We start from the raw sequence: 24,226 nt of genomic DNA on the forward strand, positions 1-24,226 counted from the left end.
ATAAAACTGGCAGCAGAGATACACTGGGCACATCTCCAGGCACTTTTTGGTCACTCAGCATGCCCAAAGGATGGAGATACTCTCAAGATCTGTCAACAAAATCCTCCCCCGAGGACTGCACCCATGCTCTGCGCAAGCAGAGGAGCGTGACGAAGCAAGCTGTCCTGCACTGCAAACTGTCCTCATTTACTCCCTGCACGGGGCATCCACAGCACCCTCACAGGCGTTAGCATCCCTGAAAACGCTGGTCTAGTTGGTGTCCTATGTGAGGACTCGGAGCCCAACATCCCACTGATTTCCCCTGGGATGTGGGGAATCACCCACTGAGTTTGCCTTCTTGGATTCAGGTCCCGTGCTCACACCAGTCCCACTCTCCTCTCCCCAACGGACAGAGCTGCAGGAGCTCGGCTCTGCTGCAAGCCCCTCATTCACAAGCACCACCCTACTTTGCAACAATCACTTGAAACTGCTGAGAGTCCTAAATTGCAAAATAAATTGAACGGAATTAACAAGCCACTGACCCAGCCAGTCCATCAAGCATCTCCGCAGCAAGTTCCTGCAGTCAGAAATGACTGCCGGTGTAATTCTCGAGGGCTGCAGGCTGGCAGTTGCGTCCAGACCAGCCTGCCCGTTTTTCTTCCCTTGGCTTGCAAGGGAAAGTTGCCAAGAACAACGTGAGACATTGTGTGGGCACAGCCAGACCAAAGCCAGGGAGAAGCACAGCCTCTTCTTCCTGCTGCCGGCCTCAACAGCTCGAGAGGATTTACAGCTCATCACATCCCTCATCTCTTTCAAGCCCAAAACCTTATCTCAATTGCTCCATCGGGACCTTGAGGACTTTTCCTCAGCTGCAAGTGCGAGCCCACATTGTAACCGTGCTACCGATGATTTATACACTTGAGTTTGCAGCCATTACCAGGTCTGTGAAATCCTGGATTTTATAACATCAAGTGCTTTACCTGGCAATAAAACACAAGAAACAAGAGCACAAAAGGTCAGATCATCACTGCTCCTCACAAATGAGCCAGGTGCCTGCAAAGGGAGAAGTTAGCAGGGCCATCCTGAGCTCTGAAACCCTGTGGGATGGTCTTCCAGGGCCTCCCCACTTGGAGCCACACTGGGGGGGGGGGGGGGGGGGGGAAATAATAAATATCCAAGTTGTGTAAGTGCAACTGTGTTACAGCCTTTTCCAACACACCACTGAACCAGGGCGCAGGAAAGCTGCTCAGGAGCAGGCCTTCCTAATAAGACCGGAGAGAAATCAAACCATTTACCTCTTCAGAGGTTTCAGCCTCTTCCTCATGCCCTGAGGTACTAGCAGGACTACAAGTAGCTCTGCAGCAATAACAAGCGCGGCTGAAAGCAGACAGCACGCTCTGGAAAGGAAAATCAGACTGAGAGGCTGACCCTAGAGTGTCTGCAAAAAAGGATCTGCATTGTAAACCAAAACCAAGCCCCTTCCCAGTCACCTGTCAGCAGCCAGGCAGGTATTAAATCACCTTTTATTATTGAGATGAGCTACAGTTGTTTGCATAAGAATAGTACCAGTGGGTTAATAAATGTTCCTGTAGCATCTGCTGCTGCACACAGAAATTACCAAATAATCTTTTGTTTACAAGTCATTTATAGAAAGGTGCACAAGTTCAACAAGAGGACACCCTGCTTGTGTGGCATGGACAGTCTCAGCCACTGCAGCAGGGTCCCCAGGCACTTGGGGACACGGGTGCTTGCAGACATGCCCCGGACCCACACAGCAACAAAACCTCCAGCAGCCCCATCGCCACAGGCAAAAACCTACCGAGCAGAGGTCTGATGCGTGCAGGGGCAGAGGTTCTGGTAACCCCAGAAGACTGCAGGTTTGACACTTGCCAGCTCTATTTTTAGCCTTGCAGCTGAGGAAGATCCCCACCGCCACACTAGCAGTGCTGCGGGTCTGGAGCACTCAGTGCATCCTACCCCCAGGACCTGCCAAGCAGCTCAGCATTCCCACGGATGCTATCGACAAGGTTTCAATTCCATCACAGCAGCTGTGGCAGTCACACAGGACCGCTTTCCTGTTTCTTACTCTTCTCCTAAACTTCCCACCCCCCACCACCACTTCCCTGCAGGTAGGAGACATCCCCTATGTGCAGCATCACCCCAAAGCTTCCCACAGCCCTAGCATGGTGCAGGCAAGCAGGTGGAAAAGTACCGGGAGCGCAGCAGGCACCGGTTGCTGCCTGGTGGGCGGACAGCAGGCTTTCCCTCCTAAGTCATTCTTCCCAGCTCCCAAAGCAAACCTTAAATGAGCCTCCAGCATTCTCTCCAAGAGCAGGAGAAGCCCAGCACACCTCCATCCTCCAGGGGATTTTCGGGAACACATCTTCTGACAAACACCCACCGGCAGGTCTGAGTTGTAAATCAAATTACCCAGAGTTCTGCCAGTGATTTATTAGTTGGAGCTGATCGAAGGGGGAGCAGCCATTTGTAAAAGTTCCTGTCACCAAATGATACATTCTCTTAATTTCCAGTTAAATACAGAGCATGAATATTTCTGTCCTCGTCAGCATCACTAACAGCTGGGAATAATGAAATGCTCCACACATTGCTATTGCCACTGCAGGAGTAATTTATTTGGATGTTAAAAACCTTCATAGTTCCTTCAGCCTTTTTCATTTCAGATGTATAGCTAGAGAGATTGATTTGTTTACAACAGCCATTAAAAGCTTCATTATGAGGCTTTTGCTCATAGGAAGACACATCATAAAGCATAACCCGGGTTTTACAGCCTCTCCATCTTCTGGCCCAAGTGGAGCAGCTGAGGGGACAAACCCCTTTGGTCAGACCCCGAGTTATTCAGGGACGAAAATAGCCCTACAGGGTTTTTGCCGCCCCCACAAATCACTTAGCCCCTTGTTGCTTTTGGAAGTGCCCTTGGCCTTCAGGGTGCTTGAGCTGTGCTTACAAGTAGATGCCAGGCTCCACACATTTATTTTTTTTGCCGGTTTTAGGGCGGCTGGACAGGAGAGAAACTTGCTGGTGGCCCTCGGCCGCTCTGTGTAGAGAGCGGGGGGACTGCTGCCAGGGTTGGCTTCGCAGGGAACACAACGACTTTCCCGATCGCTGCTCCCGAGGAATGTAGCTGAGACGAAACCACATCTTTTCCTCCTGCCCCATCCAGTGGCTCAGGCTGGAAAAGCACTTTGCAGTCAGGAGGAACCCAGGCATCAAACTGCAGCAAGGTTGCAGCCCCCAGTACCTCAATCCACCAAGGACTGGGGCAGCTGCTGCTTCACCTGCCTTGGGTGGATGACGGCTGGAAACGCTGGTCTGGAAGGGCTGGAAAAACGTCTCATCCAGGTGGTGGCACTGGAGAAGCCGCTGCTCTTCCCATCGGCTGCAGGGTCATGACAATGATGGCGGAGGCAGGTGCAGGTCTGGGCCATCTAACTTTCTGCTAACACTTCTACAAGCGCAGGACATGCCACAAAAATAAAACACACAGCTTCATTTCCCCCATCAGCCTTGCCTCGGACATAGCTCAGCCCAGACAGCTCTCCATACGAAAGCAAGGTATGTGTCTAGGCACCGTGCCATAGGCAGGACTGCCGGAATCAGGCACACCAGGCCACTGCTCTCCCAAGAAAAGGAAATTTGAGGAGCAACAGCTTTCTCCAACAAACCTTTCCTGCTAGTAAGCACAGGGAAACCAACACAATGCAGATAACCTGGCCTCATCTGCTAAGAAATGGGGAGAGGTGAAAAGCTGAGGTGGAGCTACAGGGGAGCCCTCCTGCCTCCGCAGCGTCCTGCACACAAACACAGGCTGCCTCGGGTCAGACCAGGCGCAGGAGGGATCGGGTTTAGGAAGCTGTATTGGCTCCTCGCTTACCAGTCTCTTTGCCTCCAGCACGGCAGTGAAAACAAGGGCTGGACCTGCTCCTGCTGAGCATCCCCCGTGGGCCAGGCTGGGAGGAAGGATGCTATGCTGGGCAGGATGGAGGGCTCCTGAGCCGAAGGCAGGGGGGGTGCCCCAAGCTCCCAACACACAGGGCTAATGTCTGAGCTGCAGGGTGCTGCCCAGCCAGAGGCCACAAAGCCTGCAGACCACCTGCCAACCCTCTGTGCATCCAGAAACCCACAAAAGGCTGGAGGGGGCTTCAGGGCACACAAAGATTTTGTAGGACGCACACAAAAAAAACCAACACCTGCAGGGCCAGAGGGTGCACAGAAGCAAACACAGAGGGCTCTAGGGAACACCGACCAGCACACTGAGAGGCTGAGGGACCGCCAGAAGGTGCTGGGAATGCTCTAGCGAGCCTGCAGGGTCAAGCAGGCAGCCCTGGGGGCACCTCCACGCAGAGAGGGGCAACGAGAAGCAAAACGAGGCCTCCAGGGAGGGCCCAGTGATGGTGGTGACCACGGAAAGGCAGAGAGGGGCTGGGGGGGGGGGCGGGGGGCGAGGCAGGCAGTACCTAAGCAGGTAGGCTCTGGCGGTTCCTCCGTCTCCGAAGCGGGTGGCTGACCGCCGGTGACGAGAGAGGCCCGGGCAGTACAGTGCAGCCCTCAGGGAGCACCCGACGGACAGGCGCCCCCTCAGCGCAGCCGGGCGGGCGGCCGTTCCCTCAGGGAAGAGACGAACAGCCCGAGCGGCCCCGCCCCGCCGCGGCCGTTACGCCCAGCGCGTGCGTGCTGCCGGCGCCCGCCGTAAATTCAAACCCAAAGGGGCAGGGCGAAGAGCCGCGCAGCCGATTGGCCGCCGTCAGGGCGGGCCGAGCGGCGATTGGCTCGTAGGGGAGAAGTGGGCGGGGCGGAGGGGGCGACGGGCCGGAGACAGCCAGGCCAGGCCCGGGCCGCGCCGTGAGGATGAGCTTCCCCGCGCTCCCTCGGGCTCCGGCCGCCTCCCCCGGGCCGCGGGCCCTGGGCAGCACCGGCACTCCCGTGCTGGCCGAGTGTCCCTGTAACGACGATGAACAGGAGAGACGGCAACGCCGGCGCTCCAAGGCTACCGACCTCCGGCTGGGCAACGCCGACTCGCAGCTCAGCCTCGCCTCCTCACCCGCGCCCAGGTACGGCCGGGCCCGCTGTGAGGGGCTGCGGCAGGCAGAGGAGGAGGGTCCCCAAAGTACCGTGTCTCCCTCAGGCAGGCGGAGGCATGGCAGCCGGCACAGTGGAGCAACACGCAGATCTCGGAGCACTACAGCACCTGCATCAAGCTCTCCAATGAGAACGTGAGTGGGGCGCCTGAGGGGGCTCCTCATCCCGGCCCCCCTCACACCGCCCCGGCTGGCGGTGCTGGCAAGGCCGGGAGGGATTTTAAACTCCCTGAGCCTTGGCTACGAGGTTATTCTTCTTCCAAGCCCTCTGAGCCGCATCCCTGCTCCGAGCCGTGGCCAGATCTGGGCTCCTGTTGCTGCCTTCCCAGCAGTAACAAAGCAGAATGTGGCACAGACCATAATATCCCCTCAGTCCTGCTCTAAATACCCCAGTGGGATGAGGGTGCAGACAGTTTTGACAGGTGTCATTTGCCAGGGAATCAGTCCTAAGCTGTGCTTTGTTGCAGAAAATCACCTTGAAGAATGCCTTCGTCTTACACCTGATAGACTATATGAAGGAGATCCTGAAAGCGAAGGACTCTGAAATGACCAACTTCAAGGTGAGAGGAACTGCTGCCTGGTCACAGGGGTACTTTATTTCTGACTGGCATTTAACCTAAGGTTTAGTCGGTAACAAACCTCAATTTCATTTTTCAAGGGCTGGGAAATCCCAGATTAGTTTGCCTGGGTGCTTGTGCAGGGAGGGTTGGGGGTGAGAACCTGAATCTGTTGCCCCATCCTGATTCAACAAAGGTAACTGAGCTGGTTACTTCCACTAAAAATACCTGGTAAAAGCAGCACAGACACTTTTCGCAGAAGCTGACAGTGTTGAACCGTTTTGTACCACAGAAATTAAAGGCTGAATTCTTTCAGTTATGGTCCTTTAAAAGGGGAGCTTGTTTGAAAGTAGGACTTGTGAGGCTTCTCTGGTAAATACTGGGTGTTAGAACCAGTAACGAAACAAGGCTGGAAAAGAAAGGAAGTTAGTGTGTCTAACTCCCAGTTGAATTTTGAACCAGGATGGATCGAAAAAGAACTTGCCAGGACAAAGACTGACTCGCTGTTATAGTTGGCTGATGCTAGGAGGGAGAACTCAATTCTTGGATGAACAAAAAAAGGCAGAGCTTTTGAACGTGGCCTCAAGGAACCCCTGAACTAGCTGCCTTATGGTTGATGAAACTGAGAAAGGGATGGGAAACAGTGCGCAGGTTTCAGTAGGTGGTCCTTCGCCTTCCTAAGGGCATCTGCGATCGAAAAGGGTGCTTGGCATCTCCTGCGCTTCATGTCTTTTGACTTCATAATTTTGGAAAATAGAATGATACCAAGAGGATGACCCAAAAGAAGGCATGAAGGAAAGCTGGAGGAGAACGGTCTCTTGGGAAATGCAAATCTGTACCTTTCTGCTTCTCCCCGTTGCTTAGTCTTGGAAACTTTTAAAGGATTCTTCTGTGTGATCCCTTCCAAAAGGCCTGATAAAGCAAGTCTGCCTGGGAAGACATATCTCGACCCCCTGCTGTGCACCTAGGTCTCCAGTAGGTTTCAGAATCAATCCTTTCCCAGTTGGTCACAATTTTGCTTGTAATACAGAGCATTCAGAAATTCAGGTCTGCAGCTTGTCTTCTGTGTTTGCATCTTCTAGATGAGACTTTTTTCCTTTCTAACTAAACATTGCATCCTTTGTTCCTCCTGTCAGGTGGCAGCTGGCACGATTGATGCCAGTGCAAAGATCTACGCCGTGCGCGTGGATGTGATCCACGCAGATACATACAAAGTTCTCGGAGGCTTGGGCAAGGAATCGGCATCTGCAAAAAATGTGGATAGCTCGCCGACAAGAGGTGTGCCATTCATTCATTTTCTGTTAAGCTGTTACTGCTCCACCTGCGTGTAAGAGAAGTAATCTGCGTGCTTACATAGTGCTCGTGAACTTCGAAGCGCTTTGTGCCTCTAGGAGAGTACCGCTAACTTAATTTTCCAAGGGCTGGGAAATTCCAGATTGGTTTGCCTGGGTGCTTGTGCAGGGAGGGTTGGAGGTGAGAACCTGAATCTGTTGCTTAATCCTGTATTCAACAATTTGGCCCAATGCAAACCAAAGGTGGCCTAATCTGAAACATTAAAATGAAGTGCCTCACTTTTTGCTGTCCCTTGCTTTGAAACAAATACGCTGTTAAGATAAAATAGTCGGTAAGAAGAAATGCAGCATCCGACCAATGAAACTTTGGTGGTTCAAGCTAATTAGATACCTAACGGGGTAACTTCGTGCCCACTGGTTTTTTTGTATTTGTCGTACAAACAGAAGCAGAAGTTGTGCTGTCCCTCTGTAGGGTATTTCAACAAGTTTTCTAAGTGTAACTTTTTCTTCTTTTCCTTTTAGAAGGCAGTCCAGTTCCTGGGACTGTCCGGAGAGTTCAGACAAAGAAAAAGCACTCATGCAAAACCATCGAAGAGAACTTGAATAACATCAATGTGCCAGAGGCTAATCCCAGATGTGAGGTGGGGCTGCTGTAGCAGTTGCATCTTTCTCACTCCTCTCTTGGGCTCTAACATTCACGCGCATGTCTGAACTCTCCTGTTACAGCAAGGTTGTTCCTAGTCATGTATATTCCTCCTGTGTGAGGCAGCTGTGAGAGCTCTCTCCTCGCTGAAAAAGATGTGTGGGTCATTCTTCCTTTGGATCTGTACTTTAAAGTCTCCCACAGAGACCTGCTTCACCCCCTCCGTCTACTCTGTTTCTTGATTCTCTCTTCATTCCGTACCTGTAGGTTGACCCCTTGTTCCGGAGAACAGCCATATCTTTTGACGAATGCAGCACAGCTGGCATTTTCCTTACGGGGCTGCATACCCAAGGCTGCCACAGCGAGCTCCTCTTTGACTCAAAGATTGTACCTCTCCCTTCTTCAGAGACCATCACGCTGCCAAACCCTGATCCTGTGAAAGTGATGGATTTAAAGTGTGAGTGCGGGTAACTGCTAAGCCAAGGGGCCCATCCAGACCTTTCAATCCTTTTCACCTCCCAGGCGTATTTCATTTTGGTCTCAGCCAGCTTGACCTCTGTTTTTGTTCACTGCTTGGCTACCCTGTAGCACCATTGCTCTTATCCTGATCAAACTGAGACTGGTTGCTGGAAAAACAGGAATTTTTGTAAGTTTTGGATCACTACGTGTAGCTTAACCTCTGGCAGATCTGTCACACAGCACGTATATGTGGTCTGAGTTGCACAGCAGTTGAGATTAGTGTGCTCCATGTTAAGTCTGACCTTCTTAAAATGTTTTGAGCCCGGACATACTACTGAACCCCACTGCTGTGATAAAATTCCCAGTGTTATGCTCACCTTTGAGTCAGGGCAGCAACTGAACTCTTCATCTCTGCTGAGAAATGAGCCCAGCTACTTTTGCAGTAAGCCCTGTGCTGCCCTACATGCTGCCTACATATGTGGCTTTAAGAACAACTGAATGCCCGTCACTTGTTTGAGCTGTTGGTTGCTTCATCCTGCATCTAATCTCTCCCCCTTTGCTCTCCCTGTCTCTAGCCGTGCTAGCACAGTGCATTGAAAAACGCCTCATCTGCTCTTCACTGGCTGGTTTCCACTTTACAAAATGGGATGCCGAATCCCATCAAGAGGTATGCTCGTTAGCTCCGTGCTGGGTGGGATACCTGAGCTGTATTCTGTGCTAACCTCCAAAGTCATCTCCAAGATACACAGGGCAGTGGGACGTTGCGCTGCAGGACTGCTGATATCCTCCGTGGCTTTTTTCCTGAGCACCTTCTTCTCCTACAGTCAGTGTCAGCCCTGTTGGATAAATTTCAGAAGAGCGACCAAGCATTCGATATCAATGCAGAGGTAGACAGCGATGTGGAAGACAATGTTCCCAGCCAGCCAGATGATGACTTCATTTCTGACTCCCCCAGTAATACAGTAGCAGGCCAGACTGGGGAATTCGCAGGAAACCTCAACTCCTTTGGAACAGACTGCCAGAGGAAGGGGTAAGTAGCCACTGAAAATCTATAGCTTTGCTTTGATAGCAAGCGACAACTTCTGGCAGCAATCTGGGGAATCTGTACTGAATACACATTTCCCATCTGGCTGTAGCTTGCTTTCTCCTCAAGTTTTGGGTACAACCAGGAATGCATGACAGTAATATCTCTACCCTCCGAGAGGACCTTTTTGTGCGGTCACATTTCCCCAGAGTGATTGCTTGTCTGCTCACTCTGCTCCCCGGTTTCCAGCCAGCCCTTTGGCAAGCCCACCTCTGTTTTTGCAGCAGCCTCACGGACTCCAGACGCTGCAACACTCACCGTTCACTGATTAAAGAGCAGGAGTCCTGCATGCATGCCAGCAGAAGGAGCAGGCGATGTCTAGATAGAGATGATCTGGATATGAAATGCACGCTCAGGCCCGGTGTGTGCCAAAGGAATGATTTCACTGAGCAGCCTGTGTGCTCTTTCTAGAACTGATGTGGTTGCTTTCGGAGAGGGAGACATCAAGGTGGTGTGCCATCATCTCTCTATGGAACCAAGGGAATACTCCTACTTCAGTCCCCGAACTCTGTCCATGTGGGCTGGCCCAGAGCACTGGCGCTTCAAACCTCGACACACAGGTATGTATTTAAAGTCAGCGGCTCGTACGCTACAGATGCGGCTACTGCCAGGTCTTGCTTACCTTTGGAGATGGGTGCCATCTGAGTCAAAGTAGGGACAGTAAGGAAAGGGACAGGCCTGCGTGGCTCTTTTCCAGCCAGATGGGAAGCAGTACTGAGTTCGGGCACCAGGAAGGCTCTGTATCATGTGCGGATCCTTTGGTGTCTAACGTATTCTCTTGTTTGGGTTTGTTAACGATGCTCGCAGTTTCAGGGGGTGGAAGTTTGCAGCACTGGAAAACACTAGCACTAACACAGCTCGGGCTGTTGTTTCCCACCTTCTGCATAAAACCTGAAGATTAAATGACATTTTCTGCTTCAGTAAAAAGATACTGATCCCTTTAAAACATGAAGCTGAGAACACCTATTGCTTTCCTGTAATAAAGTGAAAGGTCCTTGTAGGTGACCTTTCTGTGTGGAGCAGATGCTCAAGTTAGGAGAGAGCTTGTTGTCCTTACTCTGTCACAAAACACTGACAGTTTCCTTCCTTTCTGCCACAGGTGCTGCCTCTACAAAAGAGGCCAAGAAAAAGAATGCAAAAAAAGCATTTGAAATCAACTTTGATGAGGATATTGACTTTAAGAGATATTTCCGTAAGACCAAGGTACACGCTGAGTTTCTGCCTCTTTCTGCTCTCGCTTTTGCCAGCATGTCTTGGACCTGTTACCTGCAAATGGCTCATCTCGTGCTTCTGTGAAACTGGCTCTGTAAACCCAACATCATGTACGTTCCTCGGTGCAGAGTCTTCTGCCTCCAGGTCGCGTTACACGTAGAGAGTTTTACCAACCTTAGGGTGCAGAGTCAGGCAGGATTCTTCCTGGCTTATACCCTGTCAGTCAAAGAGACCTTGTGGGTCCAGCTGCGTGTCCCAGGGTGCTGTGCAGAAGCCCCTGCATGCACTGACTGGACCAGTTTGGAGCTTGTCTTTGGAGGCATTTTAGAACTTGCTGCCTTTCAGATGAATACCTGTGTTCAAAGCACTTGTGTGTTGATCTACCGAGTAGTGGATAGCTCGTGGGTAATGGTATTTATTACCTCCCCCAGGCTTCTGTAGTTCTAGCCAAGTCCATTCTGGAAAACCAGAACACAAAGAGCACCACGCTTCCCCCAGACTTCAATTATGACCCTGACTACATTCTCCAGCTGTCCCTCAAACCAGCTGTGAAGGTAAGAGTCTTCTCTAAAAGCCTGTTGGCAACGATTTTGTCACAAAACCAGTCTTCACCAAATGTTTGAAGTGCCTTGGGGTGTTCCTCAGGGCTGGAGACTGGCCGGGTTGTCTCTCGCTGAACTCGCCTACTTGTGTACGCCAAAGTGGCCGTGCTTAGCTGTTGTGCTTTATAAGGGGCTTGCTAGAGGGCTGGTACGCAGTGAGGAGGAAGGGCCAGCAGGCTGGGTGAAGGGCAGGTGATGGAGGAACAAGGTGCAGGCATCGCTTGGGGAAGTATTTAGGGTTTTTTCTTTCCTGACCCTTGGTCTTGTCTCTGTAGCTCTGGAGGAAGCCTGAGCTGAGCAGCCCGATGGATCACGAAGATGAGATCGGCGAGTACGATTACAACAACCCCAACGACACCTCCAATTTCTGCCCTGGGTTGCAGGTAACTGGAACAAGAAGATCTCTTTCTGTTGCTATGTTGGGTATGTGATGGGAATCATTTAGGAAGAATCTGCATCTGGAATTACTAGTGAAAAAGAATTGAGGCTGCAGATTATAACGAAGCTGCAGGAGTGTCTGCACCCACCCCTGTCCCCTCACTCTAACGACACCAACTAAACTCTCTGCCTTTGGTGTTTGCTAGTTTGCCACAGAAACTCCATCCCAGCCTTTTCCATACACCTCTGCCCTAAAGTAGGAGTAAATGCCACCGCTCACCGCTGCAGCCATCTACATGGTGATGTTTCCTCCCAGCTGTTTCAGGCTCCTGTTGAAGTCGATTTCCTCTAAAGCTTTAGCTTTCTGCCAGGCCAGTGCTGCTCCCGAGTGCACTTGTGACAAGTCTCAGCTGGTCCCACACTGGCAGGACAGCCCTCATTTCTGTTACCTTTCTGTGTTAAACAGCCTTTTGATACTCTGCGCTCTAGATCTCCCCTGGGTTTAGCCTTAGCCCTGCCCAAGCACTGTGGGGAGAGGCTGAAAAAGAACATGTTCCATGGGGAAGGTGGGCAGGTATCTCCACCCTGCTGCGTGGCAGGTGCTCTTGTTATCTCGGTGCAGGACATCTCTGGCTCCTGCTCCTCATGGATGTCTCTGGGTGGCCTCACTGCTGTATCTTTTCTTGATCAGGCTGCAGACAGCGATGATGATAATGACCCTGTTCAATTCATGGGCCAGACAAGGGAGTTCAACCTTACCACCCACCCTGAGGGTGAGGAAGCTTTGCTCAATGGGGTTGGCAATGGCGATATCTCAGTGTATGGAGAGCTGAACCTCATTGCTGAGCCCCTGAAGGTAAGGACTCGTGTGGTTACCAAGCCATGAACTGCTCACTCTGGAGCAAAGCCTCTCAGCACCTCGGGTGGTTAGACATCCCAAAACAGCAGTTTACCTGGTGCAGGATCTCCGGGATTTGCTACTGGACGCTTTATTCCCAGATGAACCCTTGTGTAAGAGGAGGGAATTGGAAGTCAGAGATTTAGTACTAAGACAGTATTCACCGTTGTTCCCAAGGAGAACCACTATTCCCAGATGAACCCTTGCATAAGAGGAGGGAATTAGAAGTCAGAGATTTAGTACTAAGACAGTATTCACCGTTGTTCCCAAGGAGAACCACGTTTTCTTCGGGTTTGTGGACTTGAGGATAGCGCTGCTGCTTCTGCTCAGTTACTCTCAACTAACCTTCTTTTCCTCAGATCAATAAGATAGAAATTCACTATGCAAAGACAGCCAAGAAAATGGACATGAAGAGGCTGAAGAAGAACATGTGGGACCTCTTGACCGATAGACATGAGAAAGTAACAATGGCAGAGGTGAGTGCAGGGGAAGCCAGACACCTCCCTAGACCTGAGGGTGGGAGCATGCCCTGCAGGTAACTGCTTAACTCCTGCAGAGACAGTCTGGGGCAGGTTTAGCAGCGATTTCTTTCTAGTAGTACTTGTCTTGCTTCCATGGGACGGCCGGTAAGGACAGGCTGAATGTAACTTGCAGTGGTTTTTCTTTGAACACAAGGCTGAATACTGGGGAGCAAAGTCTGTCTCAGCAGTGTCTGTCTTTTTGCTAAATAGGCGGAAGATGCAGAGAAAGAGAACACATCAGTGGTAGCAGGAGACAAGATCTTCAGCAGCATCACAAAGCAACTGTTTCACAGGTAGGCAGGCCCTAAAAAAGGTTGGACTGAAGATGGGGGGCAGACCTCAGCTGAGCTTGGGCAAACGCTGACCCCTCCTTGCCTATTACACCCTGCTAACTGAACCCTGATGGGGGAAAAACCTCTTGCTCTCTGGCTTTGCCTGAGAGAGCTGCAGGTTGCATTCAGCTTGGCAAGCTCTTTGCTAGCCCGGGGTGGGGGGGGAAAGGTAGAGAAAAACGAGACCTCTGGGGAGGAGCTGATCTTTGGCAACCTGGTCCTTGCAGGCACGCTCCATCTGTCAGGTTTCAGTAGGCTCTGGCCATCCTAACCTCCTCCCTTCTCTTTTGTAGCCTGCCTTCTGCGATGGCAAACAATCTGTCTGTCCCCTTAGCCTTCGCCTGCCTCTTGCATTTGGCAAACGAGAAGGTAAGCACGGTGTGCACACCGGCGAGGTGGTGGGAACAGCAGGTGAAACGCGCAGCGAAAAGCACTGGGAGCGGGGCCGCTTTCTTGCTAAATCGAGTAATAAGTCCCAGTTTCATGCTTATAGTGAACATAAATTATCCCGTGGTGAGGCACTCGTCACGTTTCCAGCCCTCTGTCATTCCTTGTCCTTGGGTGCAGCGACAGAGGGGTGAGGGCTTCGTTGCTCACTGTTGTTCTAAGCATTGTGAGCGTTTCAGACCCAAAGCAACAACTGGTGGGAAGCCTTGGCCTTGCATGTGCTGCTGGTGACAGAAGGGACTGGGATTGTTCCAAACCTTCATCATGGTGGGTTTTTTTTATTTTTATGCCAGGCCTTCAGTCTGACTTTGTTGAACTTCACTTTTCTCTTCCCAGAATCTGAAGCTAGAGGGCACAGAGGACCTGTGTGACGTCCTAGTGAAACAAGGCAACTGAGCCCTGCATGGAGCAGACGCCCAGGGCTGACCCCTAGGACAGCTCAGCATCCCAGCTGCCCAGTGCTGGCTCTGGACTAGCTCATCAGTGGCAGATTTTTCTCCTCCCAGCACCGTTGCTGAGAAATCCCACTGGTCTCTGCACCTCAGTAAGACATAAATCAAGGATACCTCGCCTAAAAGGACTGGCACAGATGGACAATTGCAGCTCAGCCTGCCTGGCTCCTGCCATCTTCAATCCAGCAGCTCTTTCCTGGGTCTGGGGAGCAGATTTCCTCCATCTCACGCTGAACCGCCCATGCCTGCTAGCGAAAGGCTCCCTCCGCGTCTCCCTCCCTGTCCATCTGCAATTCCCAGTACGTGGACTGACCGTTATTTGTGTCTCCCATTTCTCCTGTAGTCCTGGTTCGCCCCATGGAATTATTTACTTTTTATACTGAGCTTAGAGATAATAAATTACAGATTTTATAGATGGAGCTTTGAGATGGGAAGAAGGAGTCTCTAAAACAGGAGAGAGGTTAAAATAACACAAGTGACAGAGAACAGCAGGAGCAGGACAGCTCCCTAAGGAAATGCGAGCCAGGAGTCATGGAATCGCACAGCCAGAGCGTCACCAGCCAGGACACACTCCTCCAGGACCTGAATTACGTGAGCAGGACCAACCTGGAGGTGGCGGCCAGGTTCAACCAAGAGTTGAGGGCACCAGGCCAGTTCACGGTGCTGGGGCAGGTCCAAGATCAAGCCAGGAAGTTATTCTGCAGGTCAGGATTGGATCCGAGGCGATGAGGCAGGGAGCCCAGCGCTCCCAACACAGCTCAGGCAGGGAGTGAAGCCCTTGAGCTGAGCTTCCATAGAGCTCCTGGGCCATGGGTGGGGGTCGAGACCCCTGGTGAGGCTGCTCAAGGCCATTTAGGGTGTATTCGTGCCCTCAGGGCCCTGTCACAGCAGGTAGAGAACGGCTCTGTGGGGTGGTGGGACCTAGACTGGGCTCGGATGCTGGCACTGTGCTGCCAGCCACCCCTGAGGGCATCTCTGGGACCCCCCCCCCCTCCGAGACCTGGCCTGAGGGGCAAGTTAGGGACACAGGATGCACTGGGGGGGGGGGCGTAAGATGAGAGTTTTTAAGTCAAAAAATAGTCACAAACAGGGACTTTCTTCAAGAAAGGATGTATTTCCTTGAGTCGCAATTCAGCTGAGGGGAGAGCCGCCTGGGAAGCGCCAGCAACCCCCCGTATCCACAGCTTGGGGACCAGTGGGGGAGACTTCCCTGAGGGGCTTCTTCCCCGAGGGGCTTCTGGGGTGATTTGGGGTGGCAGCACCTGCTTTACCCCAGCCCCTCCAGCATGGCGATGATGGACTTGAACACACCCACGCCTGCCACCCATGGGATCCATACCATGTCCTGCCCAGCCCTGGGGCTCAGCACCCCCAGGGCAGCTGCCCCTGGCCTTGCCTTTGAGATCCTACAGCCCCATCTCCCAGAAAAGCCCTGGGACCATCCCCAGGCAGCTGCCTGCCTCTCCCCAGTAGCCTGCGGCGTAGTGTCAGGAGGGGAGATGGAAGAAGCGGGTGATCCTGTTGCTGCCGTGGGCGCCGTGCAGCCCTCCTCGCCGCTGCACCGGCAGCGAGTTCCCCAGTTCCTCCTCCAGCATCTGGAGGAGAGAAAGCGCTGCCGTGTGCTGTGCCCCACGTCACGGGGGCCGGTGGGGACAGCAGCCCTCCATGGGCCAGGGCCAGGGCGAGGAGACGCCTCGGGCTGCGGGAGCACTCACCTCCTTGCGGGCAGCCAGCCGTCGCTTCCACTCGCTGAGCTCCATGGCGTGCTCCTGCTCCAGCCGCCCCAGCTGCCGCCTCTCCTGCTCCACCAAGAGCTGCATCTTCTCGCTCTGGGAGAGGGGAGGTGGAAACGGGAAGGAAAGTGCTTGAGGAGGGGTAGCAGCCCTGTGGGAAGCCCCCGGGGCAGACAGTTTTGCAGCGGTCCCCAGTACCTGCATCTGCTCCAGCTCTGCCAGGCTCTCAGCCTGCTGCTGTTGGAGCTCCTGCAGCTGCTGCGCCTGCTGCTCCTGCTGCTGCTGCACCTCTGCTCGCTGCCGCCTCTCCTCCTGCTGCGTGAACTGCGGTGGGGGACAGCCCACGTCACCCTCCCTTTCCCTAAAAGCCATCACCTGTGGATTTTTTGGGTACTTTCCCCCTACTTCGGGCTGGGGAACCTCGTTGGCCCCGGACAGGTCCTCCTACCTCCTTGGCCCTCTCTCGCTGCTTGGCCCCGTTAGCCTCCTGGAATTTCAGGTTGTCCTTGAAGAGGGCCAGGCGGATTTTAGCATCACAGCGCTGGCTTCTCGACAGCTGAGCCCGCTCCTGTGCCTGCTGGCTCCTCAGATCCTCCAGCAAGAGCTGGTGGAAGCGGTTCATCCTCTCCATCTCCTGGGAGAGGGGCGGGAGGTGAGCTAGGAGAGGAGTCAGGAGCCCACCGGGCTGGGGGGAGCATCGCCGGCAGGTCCCACCTCACCTTCTCGTGGCGCCTGCAGAGCTGCTGCCTCTGCAGCGCGTGCTGCTCCTTCACCTGCTGCCTGAAGAGCTGGTACTTCTCTTGCAGGTGCCCTTGCTCCATGCTCCACACCACTGACTCGCGGGCTGCCGGGCAAGACCACAGCACCATCACCACCCCCAAAACCCACCAGCCAGACCCCCTGCTCCCCTCCCTAAGAGCCCTCCATCCTCATCCTCCTCCTCCCAGCCCAGCCTACCTCTCCTGAGGCTATGGATCTTGCTGATGCACTCCCAGTCGATGGACATCATCTTCTTCTTGTGCTCCTGGACGATGCACTGCAGGGCTGCGTTGAGTTCCTCCTGCTGCTGCTGCAGGAACCGCTGCTCCTGCGGTGAGCAGTGGAGGGGCTTGGTCCCAGCACCCAGGGGAGACGGTCCCCAGGCTCCTGGCAGCACGGCTGGGAGGGGCAGCTCTGGTCAGACCCTCACCTCTCTGCCATCACCCTTCAGCTCTTGCATCTTCCTCTCGCAGTCCTTCTCCTGGAGGGCCTTGAGGCGCTTGGCCTCATCACGCAGCCTCGCCGTGTACTTGAGCTCCTGGCGCTCCTTCAGCTGCCGGTAGCGCCGCTCCGAGCTCTCCACCTCCCGGTCATAAAACTCCTTCTTGCTCTGCCGTGCAGATATGGTTAACGGGGCTGCAGGGACCAGAACTGGCCACCAAAGCAACCAAACCCCCCCCCCAGACCCTGGCATCTCCCGCAGTGGGACCCCAGCACCCCTTGCAGGTGTCCCTCTCTGCCCATATCGTAGCACCAATGGACAACGGTCCAGTTACCATCATCTCCTGCTCAATGTGACGAAACATCTGCTCCCGCTGCTGGTGGAACTTCTGCTCCAGCTGGCTCTTAGCTCTCTGCTCTTCCTTCTGCAGCACCCGCAGTTCGCAGAGCTCCTGGCGCCTGAAGGTTTGGAGAATCGCGGTGAGAGGGGGCCAAAGGTGGCCCTGGAAGTGCCTCTCGCCCAGGACGGCTGACTTGTAGGTGGCTCAAGGAAGGGAGGAGCTCAGCCCTGGTGTAACATCGTGGAGAAGACTTTCTCCAGCAAGAAGATGGGGCCTCCATCGGGTCTGTGGTGGCCATGCACAGCTGATGGCACCACCCCTCCATCTCCCCCTTCATCCTTTCCTACTCTCCTTGGGTGATGCGAGAGCTTGTGGGAGGAGATCTTCCCCTCTCCCTCCCCAAGCTGGCTGCTGGACACACCAGATACGGGGCTGGGCAACATTTTGGCTGAGCCCTGAGGATGCAGAGAAGGGTTCACTCATGGTCTCCTGCTGGAGCAGACTCCAGCCAGGGAGGCAGATGCATTTTCCAAGCCTGGAGGTCAAGCACTTGTGCTTTGCAGAACCCCAGACCCATCCTCCCTCCCGCACCCTCTTCCCTTTGCCCCTGGTCCTCCTTGGCCAGAAATGGGTGGAAGATGCCTGGTGGCCCCTCCACTGCCAGCATCACTCACCGAGCCGAGCGCACCATCTCATCCCTCTCCCCAGCCTTGCTGGCAGCTCTGGTGGGCGCCACGCTCACCTCCTCCCCATCCGCCACAAACCTGTGGGGTTTCTTGACCACCCTTCGGAGCGAGGCAGGTTCCTGTGACCGGGAGTGTCGGTTTGAGCTCAGGTGGCCCAAACCTACGTAAACCCAACGTGGGAGCCCACACAAGGTGGAGGCGGCTTCACGTGGCCACATTTCCCGTGAGCTTCTCACCTGCTGGGCTGCCCCAAGGGCAGGGAGGGCACTTGGGCCTTGTACAGCTGCAGGGTTTTCCGCAGGGGATGGCTCCTCTCCTTGCTTTGAGGTGATGGATGGACCCGGTGTGTTCCCTGCTTCCCACGCTGCTCGCGCCTGGGAAGAAGTGCGGACAAGGGCAGTACCAAAGCTCACGGTCTTCGTGGCCTTTGGGTGTCCACCAAGGGCCTCCAGATGCTCTGGCACTGCTCCGTGACCCTCAGAGCCACCGATCTCCTCTCCAGGTCCATCCCTTGATGGGCCCTCAAGGGCTGGAGCAACCTGCACCCCATCTTCTCCAAGCTCTCCATCATTTCCATCTTGTCCTTTCCAGCCATTCCCATGAGCAGCTCCTGGCTGGTTGTCTCCGAGGCAGTTTTCTGCTTTCTCTTCGGTTTCTTCTTCAACAGGTCCCAGGATCTCCACGGAGGATGAATGCTCCACTGAACTTTGGGCCTCTTCACTTGCAGGTCTCTCTCCTACACGTGCTGCAGAGGCTGCCGCCGGTTCCTCTCCTGCCAGCATCGCTTCCCCCGGGCTGGCTGCATCTCCCACCAGTTCGTGGTCCCCCATCAAACGCCCTTTTCCAACATTCTCTTCCAATTTCACTTCTGCTGGCACCAGGGCTTCCTTGGGAGGAGCTTGCACCCCAGTGTCAACGCTGTCTGTGGCTTTCTCCTCATTCCTCCCCACCTCCTGCTCAACCAGGTCCAGGGGGTCAGTGATGGGCTCACACACCACTGAGTTTCTCTCCCCGTTCTCTCCCAGACCAGCTGGGGGCTCCTGCCACCCCTGGAGAACATCTGACCCCACCACTACCCCCTCTGGCACCCTGGGCATCAGCAGTTCTTCACCCTGTGCTACCCTTTTCTCCACCAGCTCGGTCTCCCCGGCACGCTCAGGTCCCAGGGGTGTCCTCCTTGCTCCAAGGCCACCCTTCCCAAGGCCACCTTCGGCCCCAGCTGGGCCAACCTCAACCTTTAGGTCTAGCAACGACCGAGTAACCCGGCGCTGATGCTCTGCTGGCAACTTGAAGCTTTGGCTTTTGGTCCCTATGGTCCACAGATTCAGGGCTTCCACCAGCTGCCCCGCCACCGAGCCCCCATGCCAGCCTCCGTCCCTGGGCACGAGCAGGGCCACCGAGGTACAGGTGAGGGCTCTGCTCAACTCCTTTTTTGTGCCACATTTGGGAGTCGGAACAGGGCTTGGTTGGGCTACCAGCCACCCCGCCATGGGCCTCTTGGCCACCAGCAATGCGCTGGCAGGCTGGCTGTCCTCCTGGGGCTCTGCCTGGGGTCCAACCTGCTCCGCCTTCAGCTCTTGCAGCTCAGCAAGGTCTCCAAGTGGCCCCGAGGGGGGCTTGGCCATGTCACAGGGGGTCTCCAAAGAGCTGGTCTCCTCTTGGCATCTGTGAACTTCTCCTCCCAGCTCTGCTGAGGCTCCTTGAGGAGCATCCAGCGCCATAACCTCCAACCCACCCAGCTTCACCCCGTGCTGCTCCTCAGCTGCTTCTTGGGACTTCATCCCTCCAAAAAATGACCTGCGCCGTATCAGCTTCAGAAATTCTGACGGCCTCTTCGCAGGGAGCTTCATGGAGCCCACACGCTCAGACCTCCTCCTCATCTGCTTCAAGAAGTCAGGCGCTGTCTTGGTCCTGGGCTCTGCTGCCACCTGGACATCGGATGGGACCCCCGGCTCCTCACCAACGCTCCCCACAGCGGCCAGGGGCTGATGCTCCAGGGGATCCCCCGTGGTTGGGGAGCAGGAGGATCCTCCATGCTCCTGCACAGGCTGTGGGGTGGAGAGTGGGGGAAGAGGTGAGGCTCAGCGAGCTCCTGGAAAGGGCTGGAGGGATCTTGCACCCCAGCCAGCTGCTACTCACGCACCAAGGGGACTAGACCTTCCTCCTCATCCTCTTCCTCCAGCACATCAGCCCGGGCTTCGGCCACCAGCTCCCGCAGCGGTCGCTTGTCGGAGATGCCCGCCACAAAAGGATGCTGGGTGGGAGCAAGGGAGGTGAGTGGGGCCAGCACCAGGGAGGGGTCCCAGCACCCTGGGCAGGTGGCAATGGGTGCTACCCACCTGCAGGAGCTGGCTGGCCGACCATCGCGCCTCAGGGCTCTTCTCCAAGGATTTCCTCAAGAAGTCCTTGAAATCTTCAGACCTGTGGAACGGTCCCTGTGAGCACAGGGACAGAAGCTCCCCGTCACCCCCCGCCGTGGACCCCACAGACCTGAAGGTGATGTTAGGAACACTCGGGCACCTTGGCAGAAGGTCCCCACCCCGGTGTGTCACCTTCAGGGGGCAAAGGTAGAAGGATGGGAAATCTGTGGGGCCACTTCTGGAGCTGGGCTTGGAGGAAGCATCACTGATGGTTCAAGAGCCCGGCCCAGCTGCCCGGACACAGCTTCTCCCCGCAGTTGCCCAATGGACCAACTTCTCCCACTGTCACAGATGTTGGGGCGATGCCTCCGCAGGGACTTACCACCTCTTGGGGTGACGCAAAGTGGGTGGCTGGGACTTGGCGATCTTCAGCAGCACCCGCAGGGGGTTCAGCTCGTGGTAGGGGGGCTCCATCTCGGCCATCTCAATCAGGGTGATGCCCAGTGACCAGATGTCAGCCTTGTAGCTGTAGGGGCTCTCCTTGGACGTCTCACACTGCACCACCTCTGGGGCCATCCTGTGCGTGGCAGAGAGGGGAAGAGGTCCAGCCTGCTCTGGACCAGGGGCTGGTATCTGCCCCCAAAACTAAACCCAGGTGCCACCCCCTCCATAGACAACCCTACGGGCAGAAGAGGTGAGATTTGACCCTGGCTCTTCCAGCGCCAGCCCAGGCGGGCTTGCACCCACCAGCACCCACGTGTCCCCTCCATACACGGCTGAGGAGCCCCCCCGGAGCTGGCGTTGGTTGGAGGAGGAACGATCCGGTTCCTCAAGATGCTCCTGGTGTCAAGGAGCCGGTTGTGAACATCCACAAAGAGGAACGGGACATCTGGGCTCCCCCATCCCACCTGCGCTCCCAAATCCCAGCATCCCTGGGGATTTCTGCCCCACACCTACCAGTACGGGGTGCCGATGAAGGACACCCGGCGCTGGATGGTGCTGGAGTTTTTGGCCGAGACACCAAAATCAGCTGCAGAAAGAAGCTGTTAGAGAAGATCCTTGGGGCAACGCGTCCACTCCCGGCCTCCCCCCACCCCACGGGGCCCAAATCCTGCCAGGGCTCACCCAGTTTGACGTCCCCGTCCAGCGTGAGCAGGACGTTGCCGGCCTTCACGTCCCTGTGGATGATCCTGCAGCCGTGCAGGTACTGCAGCGCCAGCAGCAGCTGCTTGCAAGCCGCGCGGATCTGCTCCTCCGTCAGCCCTTTCTCCAGCTCTGCCATCAGCACAAACGAACCCCGCCGATAACGATGCCTCCTGCCCAGCACCCACACCCCGAACCTGGGGGGTACCCGGATGAAAATGCGCCCCAACCCATCCTCCCTCCTGGAGATGCTGCACAAGCCCAGGACTCCCTCCCACGCCATGGAATTCGGCAATCCCACACCAAACCCTCCGACAGCTGTGTGCCAGATGGAAAAAAATGTTTCTTTACCTAAAATCGCAGCATCCATGGCCCCTCCAGGACAAAACTCCACCAGGATCTGCAGGGAGAGGTTTCCCACCCTGGTCTGCAAACATGTCCCCTCCAGGCCGAGTCCCCCAGCCTGGTGGGATCCCAGTTCATGCCCAGGGTGGGGGACCAGCCCCCTCCACAGCTCACCCAGAGCTGCCCGTTCCAGTAGAGTGCGTCCAGCAGCTTGGTGATGTTGGGGTGGTCGCAGCAAGCCAAGATCTCGATCTCCACCACATAGTCCTCCAGCTCCTCCTCGCTCGGGGTGTTGATCACTTTGGCGGCCGCCAAGGCCCCCGTCACCTTGTTCTGTGCCTGGGGGGGGGGGAAGACGTTTGTGGGGCACAAAAGGAGCAGACCCTCAGTTTTCAGTGAGGGGGAAGCTTGGACCCATCGCATCCCTCCCCAGGTGTCCGGCACCACTGAGCCAGATGCCAGGGACAGGCACGGGGACCCCCCCATCACCAGAGCCGGGAAGGGGAGGGATGCGCAGCCATCCCATGCGTGGGGCTGATATGGCTCCTGGAGCATCCCTCTGCATCCCAAAACCTTCCGGCAAGCGACATCCTCCCACGGACACAATAGAAACCCCGTGGGCCCAGCCACGGTGAGCATTGGCACAGGGGGCTCAAACCCTCAAGGAAGGTCCCACCACCCTGCAAGCGACGCCAAGGCATTTGGCTGTCCTGAAAAAGCCGGAGAGAGGATGGGCTTTGGCCAGGGAGAGCCCCGCCAGGACCGGGACCATCACCGCCATGTCCCACCGGCCCCGGAAGGCAGCTGCTGCCACGGGTCTGCCGAGCGGCACGTTTGGGTTTCCTGCCACGCTCAGGCTCGGGGTTGTGGTTTCAGAGCAAAACATCCCCGTCTTCACCCCCTCGCCCCAACCAAGGGGGCAAACACCCCCCGGCAAACAGGCCAGCACCGCGAGCTGGTGGCCCTCACCATGCCGAATGCCGGGAACAGGCTGTGCCAGCACCAGGCAGTGACCCCGCCATCCTCTGCCACAGATTTGGGGCATTTTGAGGCTTTTTAGCATCTTGCACGCCGGCAGTGAGGCAGCACCAAAACAAAACCAAAAAAAAATGCATTTGCAAAACCCTCAGGGCGCCGGTGGCATGTCGGGGTGCTGTCCTACCTTGAAGACCTTGCCGAAGGCGCCGTCGCCCAGCTCACCCAGCACCAGCCAGGCCTCGGCAGGATCGACGTCCCGCCTGACGTGCTTGTACTGCCTCGGCAGCTTCTTCTTCTCCGAAAACCCAAAAAGGCGCCGGAGAAAAGCCATGGGGCTGCCTCCATGCAGAGAAAACGGGGTGGTGGGGCTTGACCTCCTCCACACGCACCTTCACAGCCCGCGCTCTTCCTCCCCCGCAGGCAGGAAGGGGCTGAGCGCTGCCCCGGACCGCGCAGGATGTGCCGTGAGGCAGAGGGTGCCGAAAAGGAGGTGCTTTGCTCCGTACATGCCGCATCCCATCCTTGGGTATTTTCAGGATACTCAGGCTCACCCAAAGGTGCTGCCTGCACTCCTTGCACCCCCGGGGAACCTGCGGGTGTGGGGCTATAGGGGTCCCTGGGCACCCAGATATATGGTGTTGTATACATCCCCATCCCCATCCCCATCCCCATCCCCATCCCCATCCCCATCCCCATCCCCATCCCCATCCCCATCCCCATCCCCATCCCCATCCCCATCCCCATCCCCATCCCCATCCCCATCCCCATCCCCATCCCGGCTCAGCACCACCAGGCTCCACCACTGGGCTGAGCTTAAATAGGTCCCAGGGGTGCTGGGTGACCCAGGTGAGGTCATTAAGCCTCATTAGTGCCTCGCTAATTCACTCTCCCTGGAAAGCCCCCGGCGGTGGGGCTGGGGCTCAGCTCTGCCACCCCTTCGGCAGAGGGTTGGGGTGGCAGATGTTGGTACTCACGGCTGGCTCCCCGTTTGGCAGCCCCCTCTTGATGAGGGGGGCATCCAAAGGCCCCCCACCCAAAAGCACCCAAAAGCACCCAAAAGCACCCAAAAGCACCCAAAAGCACCCAAAAGCACCCAAAAGCACCCAGCTCCGGCTGCTCCCCTAAATCCAGGTGGATTTCCCTTCCCAAATCATAACCCCCTGCATCGGTGAGGGCGCAGCATCCCCCCGGCGCTGGGGGGGCTCGGCTCACGTGCGCTCTCCGAGGCGGCTGTTTTCTTCGTGATTACATCGGTTAATCATGGGGTAATTAAAGCCAGGGAGCTGGTTCACGGCTCTGTGTGCATCATTCACAGCGTCAGGCTTCAGAACCGAGCCGCGCTGCTATAGACCTGACAGCGCTAACCCAGGGGCGCAGGGCGCTGGCCGCCCCCCACCCCCGGACCCCAGCCTGTGTCCCAAAGGATGCGTCGTGGCGCTGCATCCAGCCGTCCCCAGCAGTCGGGATTTAATTTCTGGGCTCTCCCCC

General features: G+C 55.8%; 4 protein-coding genes across 8 annotated transcripts in view; 1 reads left to right on the top strand and 3 right to left on the bottom strand.

Annotated features, from left to right (window-relative positions):
- LOC121099276 (tetraspanin-15-like) overlaps window positions 1-4,632 on the bottom strand; it is a 99,020-nt gene extending 94,388 nt beyond the window's left edge. The window contains exons 1-2 of one of the 4 annotated variants that reach the window (XR_005831440.1): window positions 4,455-4,632; window positions 2,589-3,442 (exon numbers count right to left, since the gene is read on the bottom strand). The gene's annotated coding sequence lies outside the window, so the exon portion shown is untranslated. Of the gene's footprint in view, window positions 1-2,588; window positions 3,968-4,454 lie in introns of those variants that run through there. The other 3 variants (XR_005831439.1, XR_005831438.1, XM_040618017.1) reach the window with 3 other exon arrangements.
- Window positions 4,633-4,804: 172 nt separating this feature from the next.
- On the top strand, window positions 4,805-14,363 carry NCAPH (non-SMC condensin I complex subunit H). 2 transcript variants are annotated; one of them, XM_040618164.1, is made up of 17 exons: window positions 4,805-5,048; window positions 5,123-5,210; window positions 5,543-5,635; window positions 6,769-6,910; window positions 7,447-7,565; window positions 7,835-8,024; window positions 8,602-8,693; window positions 8,851-9,056; window positions 9,522-9,670; window positions 10,210-10,313; window positions 10,754-10,876; window positions 11,200-11,307; window positions 11,994-12,158; window positions 12,560-12,676; window positions 12,932-13,014; window positions 13,347-13,422; window positions 13,837-14,363. In XM_040618164.1, exons 1-17 carry the CDS (start codon window positions 4,846-4,848, stop codon window positions 13,894-13,896), a joined length of 2,118 nt encoding a protein of 705 aa, XP_040474098.1. In that variant the 5' UTR covers window positions 4,805-4,845; the 3' UTR covers window positions 13,897-14,363. The 2 variants fall into 2 exon arrangements, with proteins under 2 accessions (XP_040474098.1, XP_040474099.1); XM_040618165.1 differs by having other exon boundaries at window positions 7,450-7,565.
- Window positions 14,364-15,097: 734 nt separating this feature from the next.
- LOC121099418 (STE20-like serine/threonine-protein kinase) lies at window positions 15,098-15,930 on the bottom strand. Its single transcript, XM_040618319.1, has 3 exons — window positions 15,884-15,930; window positions 15,668-15,781; window positions 15,098-15,547 (listed from the first exon to the last, which is right to left on the bottom strand). The coding sequence occupies exons 1-3, from the start codon at window positions 15,887-15,889 to the stop codon at window positions 15,440-15,442; spliced, it is 228 nt and encodes a 75-aa protein (XP_040474253.1). The 5' UTR covers window positions 15,890-15,930; the 3' UTR covers window positions 15,098-15,439.
- A 116-nt stretch (window positions 15,931-16,046) lies between these two features.
- Window positions 16,047-23,383, bottom strand: LOC121099428 (STE20-like serine/threonine-protein kinase). Its single transcript, XM_040618336.1, has 14 exons — window positions 21,935-23,383; window positions 21,767-21,815; window positions 21,398-21,547; window positions 21,230-21,302; window positions 20,655-20,849; window positions 20,252-20,333; window positions 20,056-20,166; window positions 18,149-19,960; window positions 17,901-18,031; window positions 17,221-17,344; window positions 16,875-17,054; window positions 16,643-16,772; window positions 16,405-16,529; window positions 16,047-16,319 (listed from the first exon to the last, which is right to left on the bottom strand). Exons 1-14 carry the CDS (start codon window positions 22,397-22,399, stop codon window positions 16,047-16,049), a joined length of 3,900 nt encoding a protein of 1,299 aa, XP_040474270.1. The 5' UTR covers window positions 22,400-23,383.
- Between the last annotated feature and the right edge of the window lie 843 nt (window positions 23,384-24,226).

This window comes from Falco naumanni, chromosome 19 (genome assembly GCF_017639655.2).
Source record: "Falco naumanni isolate bFalNau1 chromosome 19, bFalNau1.pat, whole genome shotgun sequence".
In the NCBI taxonomy this organism is placed as follows: domain Eukaryota; kingdom Metazoa; phylum Chordata; class Aves; order Falconiformes; family Falconidae; genus Falco; species Falco naumanni.